The sequence below is a fragment of the Scyliorhinus canicula genome, chromosome 14, assembly GCF_902713615.1.
Source record: "Scyliorhinus canicula chromosome 14, sScyCan1.1, whole genome shotgun sequence".
Taxonomy (NCBI): Eukaryota; Metazoa; Chordata; class Chondrichthyes; order Carcharhiniformes; family Scyliorhinidae; genus Scyliorhinus; species Scyliorhinus canicula.
Window position 1 is genome coordinate 156,514,764 of NC_052159.1, and position 17,833 is coordinate 156,532,596.

The following is a 17,833-nucleotide window of genomic DNA, read 5'->3' on the forward strand; positions in this document are numbered from 1 at the left end:
TTTCTCGCCCGAGGCAACACTCATTATGCATCAGGGATGATGTCTTAAGTTCTTTAAAAAAAAGTGTGTGGGATCTTCCCCAAAATGCACAGAGTCAAAATATTCCACGTTTGTTGAGAGCCACGATATTTATTAGCTTTATTGTATTCTACGTATTAAAAACATTAATTGGGGTTACAACGTGCATTCAACACGCCTACTTTCCACTGAACCTAGGGAAAGTCCCACTATAAAAATACTCCCACTTCTATCGAAGGCTACAGCACAGAATGAGGCCGTTTGGTCCATTGCGTCTGTGCTGGATCTTTGCGAGGAAGATCCAATTTGTCCCTTTTCCCTGCTCGTTATCCATAGCCTTGCATATTTCTTTTTCAAATATTTGCCCAATTGCCCTGCCCAAAAGTTATTATGAAATCTGTTGCAGGCGGCATATTCCAGATCATCAAAACTCACCCCCTCTGGGTCGCTTACCGAATACCTTCAATTTGTGTCCTCTGGTTACTGAGCCTTCTGCCGCTGGAACAGATTCTCCTTCTTTTAAAACCCTCCTGATTTTGAACACCTCTATTAAATCTCCCCCTTAACCTTCGCTGCTCTTAAGGAGAACAATCCCAGCTTCTCCAATCTCTCCACATCAACTGAAGCACCACCGCCGGTACCCATTCCAGTCAATCTCTCCTGCCTCCTCTCCGACAACTCGATGGTGTCTGTCCTGGCCTAGTTTGATACTCTGCAGTTTATAAATGGTTTCCGCCCATGTGGCTGCTCTCGCTAACACAAACCAGCAGCACTCTCTCCGTCTGTATCAGCTCACACAGAGGTGTGGATCGGCTCCCCCCCTGTCCCTCACTTCACCCTCTCCAGTTCAAATGGTCACAGCTATCGAGAGATTGGAGTCCACCAGGTACACACTCCATAATCTCTCCTGTCTTCAAATGTATTGCTCAGAAATATGACTTGGCTGAAAACCTTGTGAACAGACCCTCAATGTAATTGCTATCATTTTAACCCAGTACTTTGGCAGTGGAAACATGGAAGATAAGGTCAAATAATTTTTATTATTGCTGTTTTATAATGTTTTATCACTATTTAATCTTTCAGGTGAATGTTTATGTCTGTGTTGTTTTCCAGTTCACACTCTCGTGGTAACGCTGACGGCATTCAGAAAATGCCACGATCCACAATTAATTTGGTGTCAATCATTCCAGACGGGAGAGGACACAGCTCCAGGGTCCCAGGTTCGATCCCCGGCTTGGGTCACTGTCTGTGCGGAGTCTGCACGTTCTCCCCGTGTGTGCGTGGGTTTCCTCCGGGTGCTCCGGTTTCCTCCCACAGTCCAAAGATGTGCGGGTTAGGTGGCTTGGCCATGATAAATTGCCCGTAGTGTCTTAAAAAAAGTAAGGTTAAGGGGGGGGGGGGGGTTGTTGGGTTACGGGTATAGGCTAGATACTTGGGTTTGAGTAGGGTGATCATGGCTCGGCACAACATCGAGGGCAGAAGGGCCTGTTCTATGCTGTACTGTTCTATACACTCTATACAAAGGCCGATCCCGCTGGCAGGAACTTCTGGTCCTGCCAATGCTGAACACGGCTGTGGGTGTCTCCCCCCCCCCCCCCCCCCCCCCCGTTGCAGAGGCTGCGAGGCTGCGAGCAATGGGAAAATGCGTCGACAGTGGGGGGGGGGGGGGGACTGGAAGGTCCCATCGCCGCCCAACGCTGGGCCACCTCTGCCTCCCCAAATCACACTGCGGGGTGGGGGAGGAAGCCGGCCCTTTCGCGTGGGGCTCTACGTGGGGACATTTGTTCACTTAAAAGCTCACAATTTTCTATCAGGTCACCTGAAAATATGTGAATTGAGAATGGTAGAGGTCTGGATAAATGTGAAGAGTTGTTCCCACCACCAGCAGCAGCTCAAACTTGTGAAGGGAGGAGCTAATGTAGCCAGTGAATCCCAAACACCAGATTTTCACCAACGCCTCCAGGTCAAACAGGATGGTGAAAGCCACCTAAAAAGACAATCCAATAAAATTAACATCAAAAGCTGCTTCCAAATCGGAGTCACAGTCGACAGGTTTTCTGCAACAAATCCATTTACCTGGCAAGAAAGATTTCAGCTTCGGAAAACTCAGCCAAAATGATGCAGTTCAATAAGCAAATAGTTAGCCTGTAACAATGACTCGTTTACTGCATTTGGCCGTTAATAACGGCATCCATTTCAACCTGGAAATGCCGTTCAGGAGTACCGCGTGCAGTTTTGGCTGTCACATTTTAAGAGAGCATATACTTGGATTGGAAGCAGCTCAGCGAAGGTTCACTCAATTAGGCTCACACGGCATTCACTTCTTTTGCAAATCACTTGAAAGCTGGAATTCTCCGGCCATTCACTGGCGGGAGTCTCTGGTCCCCCCCGGAGCCCACCCCCACCCGCGGGTTTCCTGGAGGCGTGGGGTGGCTTCAGTGGGTATTCCTACTGACAGCGGCAGGAGCGGAGAATCCCGGCGCTAGTGAACGGCGCGCTGACTCCTACCACCGAGAAACACGCGGCTGGAATGATGGAGAATCTGCCTTAAATCTGTGCCCTCTCGTTCTCGATCGTTTAACGAGCAGGAACGGTTTCTCCCTGTCTACTGTGTGTCCGGCCCACTCTTCGACTTTGAATATCTCTATCAAATCTCCTCTTAGCCTTCTTCTCTCCAAGGAGAACAGTCCCAACCTCTAGCACAGGGCTCATCACAGTTGCTTCAGAGCTCCAGGGTCCCGGGTTCGATTCCCGGCTCGGGTCGGATTACCGTCTATGTGGAGTCTGCACGTTCTCACCGTGTCTGCGTGGGTTTCCTCCGGGAGCTCCGGTTTCCTCCCACAGTCCAAAGATGTGCAGGTTAGGTGGACTGGCCGTGCTAAATTGCCCTTAGTGTTCACAAAACGTTGGGTGGGGTTACGGGGATTGGGTGGGGGCATGGGGCTTAAGTGGGATGCACTTTCCAAGAGCCGGTGCAGACTCGATGGGCCGAAAGGCCTCCTTATGCACTGTAAATTCTATGATTCTATCCACATATCTGAATTTTCTTATCCTTGGAACCATTCTTGTAACCCTCTCCTGAACTCTCTCCAATGTGTTCACATCCTTCCGATATTGTGGCGCCCAGAACCGTACACAATATTCCAGCTGAGGTCTAACTAGTGTCTTGTATAAGTTCAGCATAACCTCCTCGCTCTTGTACTCAATGCCCCTAATAATGTACCTTGGCAGCCAAATTGTGCACAGCAAGCTCCCACAAACAGCAAGGAGGTAATGACAAGAGAACCTGATGTGGTGATAATTCAGGAGTAAACATTGGACAGGATTCTGATCAAAGCTCCCTGCTCTTCTTTGAAATAGAGCCATGGGTTATTTTACGTCCCTCTGAAAGGCTTGATGGGACTTTGTCTTAACATTTCATTTGAAAGCTGGTACCTCTGACAGTGCAGCACTCCCTCAATGCTTCCCTGGAGTGTCAGCCTGGGTATTGTACTCGTCTCTCTGGGAGACCCCACAGCCTTCTGATTTTAAGGTGAGGGTCCCACCCAGTAATTGCACACTTTGATCTGCGAGAATCTACAACTGCTTAGACTAAATCAACATTTCAAATAATCACAAGTGCAAGCTGTGATGATATGCATAAGCAATCATGTATATAACAATGTAAACCACCTCCGACCAGCAGGTGGCTGTGGAAATCTATCACTTGACTCTGCACCTCGAGGAGTTGGGAGTTGGTCGTGTTAGTGGATAGCCGTACTTGCAGTAGCTCTAGGATAATTTATCAGCGTTAGTAATTTGTAATATATTTCTTGTAGTTATTTTTACCACGCATTTATTTTACAATAAAACACTTTAACTAGTCAAGAACTAGACGTTCTTCTGCGCATCATTCCCCCCGGCCAAGCAGCAGAAAATATCACAAGTAATGACCATTTGGAAGTATCCAATCTTCCGAACCTGTTTCTTAAGGTTTAATCAGTCAGCACATTTTCTACTCTGAGCAGACAGTCATTCACAATCCTCCTGTCAAAACAAGAGGATTTGGGGGCCAACTGGCAGGGTGAAGGTTACTGAAATATTTGCTCGTCATGCGAGCAGTACAAGAAGTGACATCTTTCCCAAGCTGGCCTGGTTCAAATTCAGCTTGACATCCGAAGGGAGATTTGTTTAACTTCAGAGATCAAAAGAGTAGCATTTCTCCTGTCATTTAGGGCAACTTCTGGGGAATCTGAAAACTTGCTTCCGTGAAAAATGAGGCAACATTTGACGATGAGCCTCTGAGCAAGGTGATGCCCTGTTGAGAAATCTCTTGCTTTTTCAACATTTCTAGGTGCCTTGTGCCAGCCTGACCCTCTTGCAAATTTGGTTAACGGTCTTATTTAAAGGCTGCAGATGCAGAATGAAGAATTGATGTTCCCCAGTCTGGAAACTGTGTTTAAAATGATTAACGGTGTTGATCCTGTGATAACACTTTGAAGAGGAACAGGGGTAACCTCTCAGTATTCCGGTCAACATTTATCCTTCACCTAAACATCACCAAAAACAAAATTACCCAGTCATTTTCACATCATTATTTTCGGGACCTGGCTGTGTGCCAAAAGGCTGCCACGCCGTTTTTAAAATTTTAAACAGCGACTACTGTTAAAAGTGACTGTAAAACATTTGTGGACATTGGCGGCTGCAAAAGGTGCTATATAAATGCAAACGCCTTCTTCCTTCTCATAAACTCTAATGTAGACCAGATGGATGAACAAAGTCAGTTTCGTTGCTGTAAATACCGGGCGAGATCAACTTCAATTTAAACGAGAAGTGTGCGTGTAGGAGCCGTTATGTAACTAATGCCGCCTGGTAGCGAACACGTTAGACCAGTGACCACATACAGCATTCTGATGTTCCAGTCTGCGGCTTGTTCATTACCTCTGGGGTTTTTCAATCAAACGACACATCCACATCCAGAGTAGCAACTTGACAGCTTTCTGCACTCTGTTAGACAGAGAGGGCTGAACTCCAGTCAGTTTGAGGTTTCTCGGGATGCATAAGGGACTAAAGAACGGCGGGTGATTAAGCAATCACGGGCGAGAGCGGATCTGATATTTTACTCCAGAAACATCAAGAGTAGCTTATGGTACCGACCTCTGCCAGATAGAACATATCATATTGGCTCCTGGAATTCTCCCCCTTGTAGTAATTGCTGGCAGCCACAGTCACATCGACAGCAACCATACTCAGAACAAACATGTGGAAAATAGAAGATTGCATCATTTTCTGAGGAAAAAAGGAGAGAGTAGAGGTTAAAGTTTTTAAACATGATAGAAAGCAATTCATCCAGTTGAGTGCTTAGCACGCTCGTAATATAGACAGGAATTCAATTCTAGACCAAGAACTATAATTCATCTAAAAGCATGTTTTTCTAAAAAAAAAAGCACACAGTCCCGTGGCTTTGTAAAGAGTAACAAAAGCACTGAGGTTATGCCGAACCTTTACAAGCTATTCGACCTCGATTATGGGGCTGGGTTGTCCGAATTCCAGACTAGGTGTGCTGAGGCCAGCGTGGGAACAGTGCCGTTTACAGCAGAAAGTCGCGCCGCCCCTGCACCCATGCTCCGTCCGGCAGCCGCGGAGCGTAAAGCCCCCGGCGTTATCTACGGAGACAGCCGGAGAATTGCCGGGTCCGTGACCGTGCACGAGCACGGACCCAACCTGCCACATACTGTCTCCTCGCCACCCTCGGACCACCACCCCCCCCTCCGACCCCATCCCCCCACCCCCACCAAAACCCCTCCTGCCCGATTTCAGCTCAAACGGGGATTCTCCGGCCCACCGCCAAACGGGCCTTCTGTGTCAGAGACAGGAGAATCCCTCCCATGGGCTCCACATTTCAGGATGGCCCGGGGGAAGGTGCGAGGAGATTCAATGTCACAAAACATGAGCCAAGTGTCCTGGGCACTGTTATAATGTGGGAAGTGCGGCTCTCAATTTTCACACAGCAAGATCCTCAAACAACCGTGTGATAATGACCAGATATATGTTGCTGTTCATTAAATAAGAAACTTGTCAGTTGAGGGATAAGTATCGATTCCAGGACTCCAGGGAGAAATCCCCCGCTCAGGTATCTATTGTGGTACAGAAATACACTTGGCTACATTTTCCATTCCTTATCAGGCATGGAACTGGCATTGCAGATTGGCCTCACGTAAAATTATTCCCCATGCTAGGCAGGATGAGTGGAGACTTGGTGATGTATTTTTAATTAATGTTTTTCCTCCTCTTGCTGATTTGCCTAATGGATAAGATGGGACCATTACGCAAATTCAATTACTCTCTCAAACAGAAATGTAGCCAGCTCACCTCGTGGACCCCCCCCCCCCCGGGATGTTAAATGCGTACAAGTTTCACATTGTTAATTGACATCAGCTTTAAGGACCATTAAAGTCAGCTTCACAACCAATTGGAAAGAAATCATTGGGCACATTTTCACTTTCAACGTATCCAATGGCAGCCTGACATAGCAGATTATCCACCGGATATAGAACCGTTTTCATCTCGGATCCACAGATAATAAATCACAAGATTTTTTAAAAAGTAAAAAGGTCATAGATGGTTCTTGCACTTAATACATAGAATCATGGAATCCCTACGGTGCAGAAGGAGGCCATTCGGCCCATTGAGTCCACACCGAACCTCGGAAAGAGCACCCTACCTCGGCCCATTCGCCCACCCTACCCCTGTAACCCCATAACCCCAGCTAACCTTTGGTCACTAAGGGGCAATTTAGCCTGGCCAATCCACCTAACCTACACATCTTTGGACTTTTGGGAGAAAACCGGAGCACCCGGGGGAAACCCACGCAGACACGGGGAGAACGTGTAGACTCCGCACAGTCACCCATGGCTGGAATTGAACCTGGGACCCTCGTGCTGTGAGGCAGCAGTCTATTTGAACAGGTCTGTTTGAAAACAGAAAAAACAAGTTATCCTGTTCTGCTGACAAAGATGCACTTGGCTTACATTTTGTGACATTAAACGCAGCACATGTGCTATCCAATGTGCGCAGTTATGACAGCAACGCTTTGCTATCCAAACCTGATTTTTGATACGAAAATAAAGGGAATTTTTGAAAGCGGTTTGCGGTATTTTTCAAACCATCGAGGTCATCAGACTTCATCAATTCACTGTCTCAATAAAAATTCAGGAATCTATCAGCAGAATTTCAAAATGAAATTGGATCTCCATTGAAAAAAACATTCATTCTTGGGATGTGGACGCCGTTGGCAAGGCCAGAAACATTTATCACTCATCCCTAATTTCCCTCGAGAGCAACTTAGAGTCAAACGCTAGGTTTGGAGTCACATGTAGGCCAGACCAGGTTAAGACGGCAGATGCCCTTCGCTAAAAAGGGCATTAGTGGACTAGATGGGTTTTTAAACATCGACCAATGGCGGGTTCATGGTCACCGTTACGTAGCTTTATAATTCCAGATTTATTAATTGAGTTCAAATTCCCACCAGATGCTGTAGTGAGATTTGAACCCATGTCTGCGGAGCTTTAGCCTGGGTTACTAATGCAGCAACATTACTGCTACCCCACCTTCCCCACCTCACCCCTTTAAAAAGGAAAGAAAATGTGAAGGGCCATGTCGAAAGAGTAAGAGGAGTGAGACTAATTGGGTTGCTCTTTCAGAGAGCTAGCACCAACACTGTGGGCTGAATGGCCTCCTTCTGTATCATTCTCTGAAGTCAGTAAAATCCGCAGGTCCTTATGTTCGCCGGGATTCAAATTAAACCATCAAACATCAAAATGCAGCACATCAAAACAGCCAAAATATCTCATCCAAGCCTAAAGCTTTCTTTCTTTAATCATCAACATCCCTCAAGGGATTTCAAAAGAGATCAGACTTTGTCTGTTGGTCAGATGCTTTATTTTGAACTAAAATTGTTTTAATGAAGTTTTGGAGCTGCTTTTCCAATGAGCTGGTGTTCATTGTGAATTCAAGTGCATTGACTGAATCATAGCTGACTGCATCGCTTGAAGATGAATGCTTGCAGACAGAGCAACCGTTAACAAGTACATGATCCATTGTGGCAATAGGCTTTAATGCGCCCCCCTGTCTATGCAGAAATAGTAGCATCGCACCAAAACTGGTCCCACAGCACTAAATCCAGGTAGATACTCCTAGGGGCCAGTGGTTAGCGCTGCTGCCTCACAGCTCCAGAGTCCCAGGTTCGATTCCGGCCTGGGGTCACTGTCTGTGTGGAGTCTGCACGTTCTCCCCGTGTCTGCGTGGGTTTCCTCCGGGTGCTCCGGTTTCCTCTCACAGTCCAAAGACGTGCAGGTTAGGTGGAATGGCCATGATAAATAGCCCCTTAGTGTTCAAAAGGTTAGGTGGGGCTACTGGGTTACGGGGATAGGGTGGAGGTGTGGGTTTAAGTAGGGTGCTCTTTCCAAAGGACTTGATGGGCTGAATGGCCTCCTTCTGCACTGTAAGTTCTATGACAATAGTGCAGTACTGAGGGAGTGCTGCACAGTCTTGGGTGCTGTCTTTTGGATTGGATGTGAGGCTCTAACTACCTTCTCAAGTGACTATAAAATATCTCAAGTCACTATTTTGATTAAGAGCTAGGAAATTCTTCCTGGTGTTGTGGCCAATATTTATCCCACAGCCAACATCATTTAAAAAGTAAGCATTATCCAGTCCTTATCACATTGCTGTTCATGGGAGCTTGCTATGCAGAAATTGGCTGCCACTTTTCCTGCAGTTGCTATCTAGATGGTGCAGGATTGCGGGGCACAGGCAGTATACACAACCCACACCTTATTGTTGATCCAGCAGCAGAGGTCCCTGACTGTAACCTCATTCAAAGACCGTGGACAGCGCTCAACCCAATCCAGACAGTGCTTTCGCTGCTCCTGATGTGGAAGATGAGGGACAACCAGAAGAGCGATTGTATCCATAAGTTCCCAGACCATGGGACACAATCGCACCAACAGGTGCACCAAGATCTGTTATAGAGTCGAGTTCCACAGCACAGTCTGCACTGGCCATAAAGTACCTATCTATTTTAATCCCATTTTCCAGCACTTGGCTCATAACCCTGTATGCAATCATCTAAATACTCCTTAAATGTTGCGAGGGTTCCCACCTCTACCATCCTTTCAGACAGTGAGTTCCAGATTCCCACCATCCTCTGGGGGAAGGGGCTTTTCCTCAAATCCCCTCTAAATCTCCTGCTCTTCCCTTAAATTTATGCCCCCTAATCAATGAGCCCAGGGGGAAAGTGTTTTCCTATTGTCATGTGAGAGTACCTTTAAGAAACGGGTGTTTATAAATGGGTATGTATATAAATATCTGTAGTGAGAGTACCTTTAAGAAATGGGTGTTTATTAGTGCAGTGATGTCAGAGTGTGGGTGGAGCTGCCCTGTCTGTCAGCTTTTTACTTTTGTTTTAGGCCGTTTGCTGCAGGGTGTGTTTCAGTTTTGTTTTCAGTGTTGGAACTGAAGCCAGACAGAGCAGGTGTACTGTTGATCTATCTGCCATGAAAAGACTATCTCTTGATCATTTGGTGAATTCAGAATTATTAATGTTCTCAGTAGTGAATGAGAACATTAATAATTCTGAATTCACCAAATGTGCTTCTGTTAAAAGGTGTTTCTTTTGTCTTCTGGATGTTGTTTGGGAAGTTATTAAGGATTACTTAGTGTTGTATTCTTTGGGGGTTGTATTTGAATTAATGGTTGCTAAGATGTTCACTGTATGTTTTAAATAGGTTAACTTGAGTTCATAGAATAAACATTGTATTGCTTTCAAAAATACTTTTCCATTTCTGCTGTACCACACCTGTAGAGTGGGCCGTGTGCTCCCCATACCACAATCTATTAAAAGTTGTGGGTCAGGTGGATGCATACACTTTGGGGTTCTCTAAACCCTGGCCCATAACACTATCCATGTCTCATTTCCAACTCTGCACCTTAGGAAGCCACCAAATGGATAGCCATACTCGATCCACCAGACAAGATCAGTATAATTCGACACAGAGACCAGCAAATCTCAATGAATCAGTCAATCACTCTTGGCTTTTACAGTGAGGGGAATCAGGAAACACACTAACAGGTTTCTCGCCCCCTAATGGCTACTTAACGTTCTGCAATAAAAATTAATTGTTGAAACCTGTACAATATATGAAACTGATGCCAAGCTATTTATTTATGTAGATCAGTTAGTTGAGGCATCCCACAAGACCGCTTCATCAGAGCTTCAAGCTCATGAATCGGTAGAAGTTATTGATTTCTTTTAACATTTCTTTTAAACTTTAATATTTTTCAATTAATCCTGCCCTCATTGGAACGTTCACACAAGGAAAGAAATACTTCCCGTGGATTCTATCTCATCTACATTGTTAACGCGGAAGTGTAAACAACAGTTGGGTTGAAAAGTTGAAACACGGCTGTAATCTACACTACAGGCCCAGAGAGTAAAGAGTTATATTACTGCTAACATAATTCCAAAAGGACACTCACACAGCGTCACTAATTCAAAAAAAAATTAGAGTGTCAAATTCATTTTTTCCAATCAAGGGGCAATTTAGCGTGGCCAATCCACCTACCCTGCACACCTTTGGATTGTGGGGGCGAAACCCACGGAGAGAATGTGTAAACTCCACATGGACAGTGACCCAGAGACGGGATCGAACCTGGGACCTCGGCGCCGTGAGGCAGCCGTGCTAACCACTGCGCCACCTTGCTGCCCTCAGGGTTACTAATGATGCTGAATGGACATCAACAACTCTTGTTCTTCAAGTAGGAGGTTGTGTCATTTAGTAAGAATAAGCAGGCCTCATGTGGTTATGGCCAGAAGGCCCGAGACGGTTATTCGAAAAAGAGAGGTTTAATTTAACCACAAAAGAGAAGGCCGCATCGTGGCTGACAGCTCCCAGGTCCCAAACAAGACGACCCGTTCCGGCTGGTCCCGTCTGGGCCGGCTTTTATGAGGCGATTTCCATGACACCCAGTTAATGGAGCCTCCACCCATTAGCAGGGGAGCTCGTATTCCACAAACCCCCCTTGGGAGATCAATTGGGGCGTCCCAGAGGGTTATTACGTCCCTCCCCGCCTCCCCCCAAAGTCCGAAGGTCCCTCGGTAACCAGTTGTAGGGGGGAGGGGTGGGGTCTCCTTTACCTATTTGCCCGTGGCTGTGCTTCTTGCAACTGTGGGGTCTGGACAGGGAGCGTGTATCATGTTGGGGAGCATCGAGGGGGCCCTGCCGGAGGTCCGTAGCTGACCGTAATGTCCTCTGAAAGCATTGAGGATTCCACGTCCATACCAGACACTGAGTGATCCGCATCCCTGTTGGCTTGGGTTTGGGTCTCTGGTGGGGAACGCTCCTCAGTTCAAGGGTGGCATGTGGTGGGGGGAGGTGAGGGACCAGTTCACCCAGCGTAGTGTGCTCTGGAGCAGGCTCCCTCCCTTTGAGGTGCTCCATGTGCTTTCACACGGTTTGATTTCCAGTCTTGGAAGAGCTTTCTATACTACGGTCTCTGGAATCCACTCGGCACACTCCACCCCCACATTCCGAACGTGAACCCCACCCCCCCAGCTTTACGTCCTCTGTCGCACGTTGGACAACCGTGGTACCTCTTCTGGAGGTCCCGTTTCTTTCGCACCTTCCCGCCAAGGTCCGGGAACATCAAACGTGGGTGGGTCTGGAGGCACCAGTCCATCGGCAACTCTGCTGGGGATACCCCGATTGAAGCATGCAGCGTAATCCAGTAAGTAAACAGGAGCCGTACCTGTTTTGACAAACAGACCCTGCAGCCTGTTTTTTTCATGCCCGGTGATGATTGGAAGGTGATATGAAAATTGGATTGTGAATGTATTGGGAAATTTGAGGGTTACAAGCCAGGGGTTAGAATGTGTTTGTTTAAGGAGAATTCTGTTCTGCAGGGTCTGGGTGATTTTAGCAGCCAGCCGGTGAAATTGATGAAGGAATGTGTTTTTCAGTCTGGGCTAACGCATAGTGGTTTGCCCGGGGGGAGTCCCTGGGGAGTTAATTTGCTTTGCAGCCTGCAGAGACAAGAAGCGGGATTCTGGTGTGGCGCTCCCCCATCGGCAGCGGGAGTCTCCATCCCGTCAGCCGGCCGATGGAGTTTCCCTTTGTGGGCAGCTCCACGCCGTCGGGAAATCCCCGGCCGTGGTTGCGCTGCCGGCGCAATGGAGAATCCCGCCGACGGAGAATCCAGCCCAAGTTGTTTTTGAGCTTGGGAAGAGGAGGTTATTGCTGAGTGGAGCTCAGGAATTCAGAGAGACATTTTTAAAAGCATTAGAGAGACAGTTGGTGGAGAAACATTGGAGAGAGGAATTGAATTCTGATCTGCCTGACGCCGAGTTCACAATTCTCCCACAGGACGATAGGCTGAGATCAATGCTTCTTATTGTTCAATGGGAAATTGAGTAGTAGTGTTTAAGGTGTTAATTGCAAACTCTACTTTTTGCATGTGATGTTAAAATGTTCATAATTATTGAGTTCATAATAAAGTTTTTTTAAAAAATACCAAAAACCTATTCCTTCGTGCAATCACTCCTGGAGTGAATCATTCTTTCCCGCACAGTCTTACCAATAAACTGTAATATTGAGGTTTCGGTCCAGTATCCGAGTCACTGTTGTGGACTGTAATACCCGTGTAAATGTCTGCACTGCCCGCTTGGCCACTCCATTGGGAGGTGGGTGAGATGGAAGGGTTCAGATGCGTTTCACCCCATTAGTGCGCATAAACCCGTGAAATTCGTCATTGGTAAAGGGGGGGTCCCATCGTCAGTGACAACCACCTCCGGAATCCCATGGGTGCTGAAAGACTGGCGCAACTTCTGTATCCATTCGATGTACATCCATCCACTTTGAGTGGGAGTGTTTATGAGCAGAAACACTGATCCCAAGGAGGGCTCGATGAAGGTGGGGTGTCACCCAGGGGCCACTCCCACGGGTGGAGTGAGGTTGGTGGAGGGAGTTCCTGGTGCTCCTGGCAAGTCACACATCGCTATACCAGTCTCACGATGTTGCCGTCGAGCCCCGGGCCACCACACGTAACTCCTGTCCAATATCTTCACTGTAGAAGTGCCCGGGTGCCCGCTGTGCAAGTCCTGCTCACTGACCTGATCGCCGGGCAAGGGCTCGGGCTTCCCATGGGATGATGCCGTCCTCCATGCTGAGCTCCTGCTGTTTTGTCGCGGAGGCTCTCAATTCCTCCGGGAGCTTTCCCTTCATTCCGCCATGGAGGACAACGTGGCGCAGTTTTGCCAATGTACAATCCTTTGTGTTCGTGTGCGGATTTGAGTGGCTGTGACAGGCAATGTGTCCCTCAAGTCTGATACTCTGTCTGCTGCTGGTGGGGCGAGGGGTAGGGGGGCTTACAGGCAGCGGAAGTCGGCCAAGAGCATCTGCGTGCATAGTCGGTGTGCCTGGACAATGTGCGAATGCGTATTCGTCCACTGCCAACAGCAAAGCCCACCGTTTAATCCTGGCCGAAGCTATCAACAGTATCAATTTATCTTCCTTGAATAGAATGTGTAGGGGCTTATAGTCCATGGGCCAGGGTCCTGCAGGGGTAGGCTAACGGCCATTCTGCCCATCGTCGCACCGATGGGACAATACCGCCCCAATGCCCACGTAGAGGGGTGTCACGCGGGAGGACGACCGGCTTTGATGGGTGGTCATGTGTTTCAACAGTTTTGAAGGTAACAGCTGTCGCTTCACCCTGGCAAATGCTACCACTGGGGGGGCGCTTTCCACGCCCATTTCCGGTTCTATTATCGGAGCGGGTAAGAGACGCCAACAAGGTAGCCAGGTTCGGGATAAACTTCCCGTAACAGTTGACAACTCTCAGGAATGACCTCCGCTCTGCCGTGGTCTCAGGTGCAGGAGCTCCCTTCGATGGCTCGACGCTTTTCCCTCCACTGACGCGGTATTCCAAATACGTGGCCTTCCACCTGGAAGGTGCACTTACCCCTTTTCTAGCCAACAGCCATGTCGGAAAGCCTTTGAAGGACATCTTCTAGGTTGCCCAGGTGTTCCTCCTCGGTGGCTCCTGGGATAAATACATCGTCCAGGTAGTCAGCCACCCTGGGGGGCCCTTTGGAGGATGTTTTCCATTACCCGCTGGAAAATGGCGCACCCTGATGACACCCCAGATGGAAGCCTGGTGTATTGTACAAATTGTACAGCCCCCGGTGGGTGTTGATGGTGATGTATTTTCTAGGCGCCGTCTCTAACACCAGCTGGAGGTAACATTTCATATTTCATAGAATTTACAGAGCAGAAGGAGGCCATTCGGCCCATCGAGTCTGCACCGGCTCTTGGAAAGAGCACCCAAGGTCAAAACCTAAGGTCCACCCTACCCCCATAACCCAGTAACCCCACCCAACACTAAGGGCGATTTTGGACACTAAGGGCAATTTATCGTGGCCAATCCACCTAACCCGCACATCTTTGGACTGTGGGAGGAAACCGGAGCACCCGGAGGAAACCCACGCAGACACGGGGAGAACGGGCAGACTCCGCACAGACAGTGACCCAGCCGGGAATCGAACCTGGGACCCTGGAGCTGTGAAGCAATTGTGCTGTCCACAATGCTACCGTGCTGCCTCACTCATACACGTCGCTCATGTCCAGCTTTGTGAAGGATTGGTCCCCAGCTGACCTCAGGTACAGCAGGTCCTGTACATGTGGCATGGGGCACCTGTCGAGGTGAGGGAGTGCCCACTCTGCGAACTGGACCGGGCGTCAGATACCCAGATTCTCCTGGCGACTCAGCTCTTCATCCACCTTCGACAGCAGAGGGTGTGGGACTGGACGGGCCCTAAAATATTTGGGCTGAGCCTCTGGGTCGACGTAGACTTGAGCCGTAGCCCACTTTATCCTTCCCAGGCCACCCTGGGTGCTTTCCGAGGAATTTGTAAATAATCGGCAATACCCGCCCGGAAGATTTGTTGCCAGTCCAAATGGAATCGTTGTAACCAGTCACGGCCCAGAATGCTGGGTCCGGATCCCGGTACCACTACCAGTGGCAGCCGGACTGACTGCTGTCTGTGGGTAACCGGGGCCACCGTGGTCCCAAAGATGGTCAATGGTTCTCTGGTGTATATTGCCAGCTGGACATTGGTAAACTTCAAGCCCAGATGCCGGATCCCCAGACTGAGGTTATGGAATAATCAGCCGCTGTATCAATTTCCATGTCAAAGGGAGGACCATTAACTTGGAGCATTATTCTTACTGGGGCTAATTTGGCAGCTCTAATGCAGTTTTATCTGCATGAAGCCATCTTCCTCGAGCGGGGCAATGGCGGTTCTGGTGGCATTGATGACCACTGTTTGCGCGACCGCAAATAAAGCACAGATGTGGCTGTTCCTCACCATCCTCTGCGGAGATGTACCATTGGGCTGCGGGATCCCTTTGGCCAGCGGGTCTGACCACGGCACTGTTTTGGAGTGGATTGAGTCGTGTCAGTCCTATCCTAGGGGAGGGGGGGGGGGTGGGCATCGCTTGTTGAAATGAGGGCCAGCCAACACCGTGCATGTCGTAGTCTATGGAACACTTAGTTCCTGAACCCCCTTTTCCCCGTTCTCACGAGGGAGCGACAATTCGGTGGCCTGTTTTACATCCAAGGATGATTCTGTTAACAGCTTCCTTTGGGTCGCCACATTGTTAATGCCACACACACCAACCGATCTCCCAACATCTCAGGGAGGGTTGGGTCACAGTCACCAACCGATCTCCCAACATCTCAGGGAGGGTTGGGTCACAGTCACCAACCGATCTCCCAACATCTCAGGGAGGGTTGGGTCACAGTCATAGTTCTCGGCTAACCAGTGAAAGTGTGTCAAAAACTCCGTAACTGATTCCCCAGGTGTTCTGCCGGCGGTGTGACTGCGACATTTCTGCATGATCACCGACGGCTTGGGGTCATAATGATTCGCAACAAGTTTTACGAGTTGGTTGGAGGTTTTTGAGTCGGGAGGCGCCGGGTAGGTGAGGTTAATTATGCTGAAAGTCAGGGCCCCGCAGGCGATCAGGAGGATTACCATTTGTCGTTCTTCTCCAACAGTACCGTTTGCCTGGAGGAATTACCGCATCCGTTTGGTGTACTTGGTCCAGTTTTCTGTGCCGGCATCAAAGGTCTCTAGCTTTTGGAAAGGCGGTGTTTTTAAAGTCTCATTGACCTCGTTCGCGTGCTGGGGAATTCCAGAGCGGTCAGGGCACCCAGGACCACAGCCCATCACCAGCTCAGAGGGCAAATCCAGAAGAGGTTTAGTCTGACAATAAAAGTAAATGCTCCAAAATGACTGACAGCTCCAAGGTCCCAAACGGGACCACAGTTTTAGCCAGCCAGTCCAGGCTGGCTTTTACGAGGCGATTTCCACCAGCTCCAGCTGTTGGGTTCCCACCCATTATTGGAGAGCTTGTGTTCCATGGGGACATCAATAGGGGTGTTCCTGGTGGGTCTCATGAGGGTTATTAAGTGGTAACACCGTTGGATCAGTAATCCAGAGGTCCAGGCTCATGATCTGGGGACACGGGCACAAAGCCAACCCAGCAGCAGGTGGAATTTGAATTCAGTTAATAAATCTGGAATATATGAAGATACACTCAGTAATGGAGACCATGAAATGATAAGCGATTGCTGTAAAAACCCTCTTGTTCACCAATGGCCTTTAGGGAAGGAAATCTGCCGTCCTTACCCGGCTTGGCCTACATGCGAGTCCAGACCCACAGCAATGTGATTGACTCTTAATATGCCCTCTGAAATGGCCGTGCGAGACACGCAGTTCAATGGCAGTTAGGGATGGGCAATAAATGCGGGACCCAAGAAGCGGCGCCCACATCCCCCGAATTAATAAAGAAAAAAACTTCTTAGCAAATGAGTTCAATTGGATAGAAATGCAACCAGGTCATCAAAACCATAAAAAAAATCCAAACAGAGGATTAGGATTGAAATGAAACAATGAAAATCGCTTATTGTCACGAGTAGGCTTTAATAAGAACATAAGAACATAAGAACTAGGAGCAGGAGTAGGCCGGAGCATGGCTCGGGTACGAAATGACTACTTTGCACTGGTCATGAGCAAAGAAGAAGACACTGCCTAACTAAAGAGGCACGTGAGATATTAAACATAATGACATAAGAACTAGGAGCAGGAGTCGGCCATCTGGCCCCTCGAGCCTGCTCCGCCATTCAGTGAGATCATGGCTGATCTTTTGTGGACTCAGCTCCACTTTCCGGCCCGAACACCATAGCCCTTAATCCCTTTATTCTTCAAAAAACTATCTATCTTTATCTTAAAAACATTTAATGAAGGAGCCTCAACTGCTTCACCGGGCAAGGAATTCCATAGATTCACAACCCTGTGGATAAAGAAGTTCGTCCTAAACTCAGTCCTAAATCTACTTCCCCTTATTTTGAGGCTATGCCCCCTAGTTCTGCTTTCACCCGCCAGTGGAAACAACCTGCCCGCATCTATCCTATCTATTCCCTTCATAATTTTAAATGTTTCGATAAGATCCCACCTCATCCTTCTAAATTCCAACGAGTGCAGTCCCAGTCTACTCAACCTCTCCTCGTAATCCAACCCCTTCAGCTCTGGGTTTAACCTCGTGAATCTCCTCTGCACACCCTCCAGTGCCAGTACGTCATTTCTCAAGTAAGGAGACCAAAACTGAACACAATACTCCAGGTGTGGCCTCACTAACACCTTATACAATTGCAGCATAACCTCCCTAGTCTTAAACTCCATCCCTCTAGCAATGAAGGACAAAATTCCATTTGC

At 48.3% G+C, this 17,833-nt stretch overlaps 1 protein-coding gene across 5 annotated transcripts in view; it reads right to left on the bottom strand.

The window, feature by feature from the left end:
* Window positions 1-17,833, bottom strand: part of nalcn (sodium leak channel, non-selective) — a 259,921-nt gene that overhangs the window by 173,404 nt on the left and 68,684 nt on the right. For all 5 annotated transcript variants that reach the window (XM_038818429.1, XM_038818427.1, XM_038818428.1 and 2 more), the window contains 2 exons: window positions 5,155-5,286; window positions 1,838-2,005 (listed from right to left, as the gene is read on the bottom strand). In XM_038818429.1, the coding sequence (XP_038674357.1) occupies window positions 1,838-2,005; window positions 5,155-5,286 (300 nt within the window). The remainder of the gene's footprint in view (window positions 1-1,837; window positions 2,006-5,154; window positions 5,287-17,833) is intronic.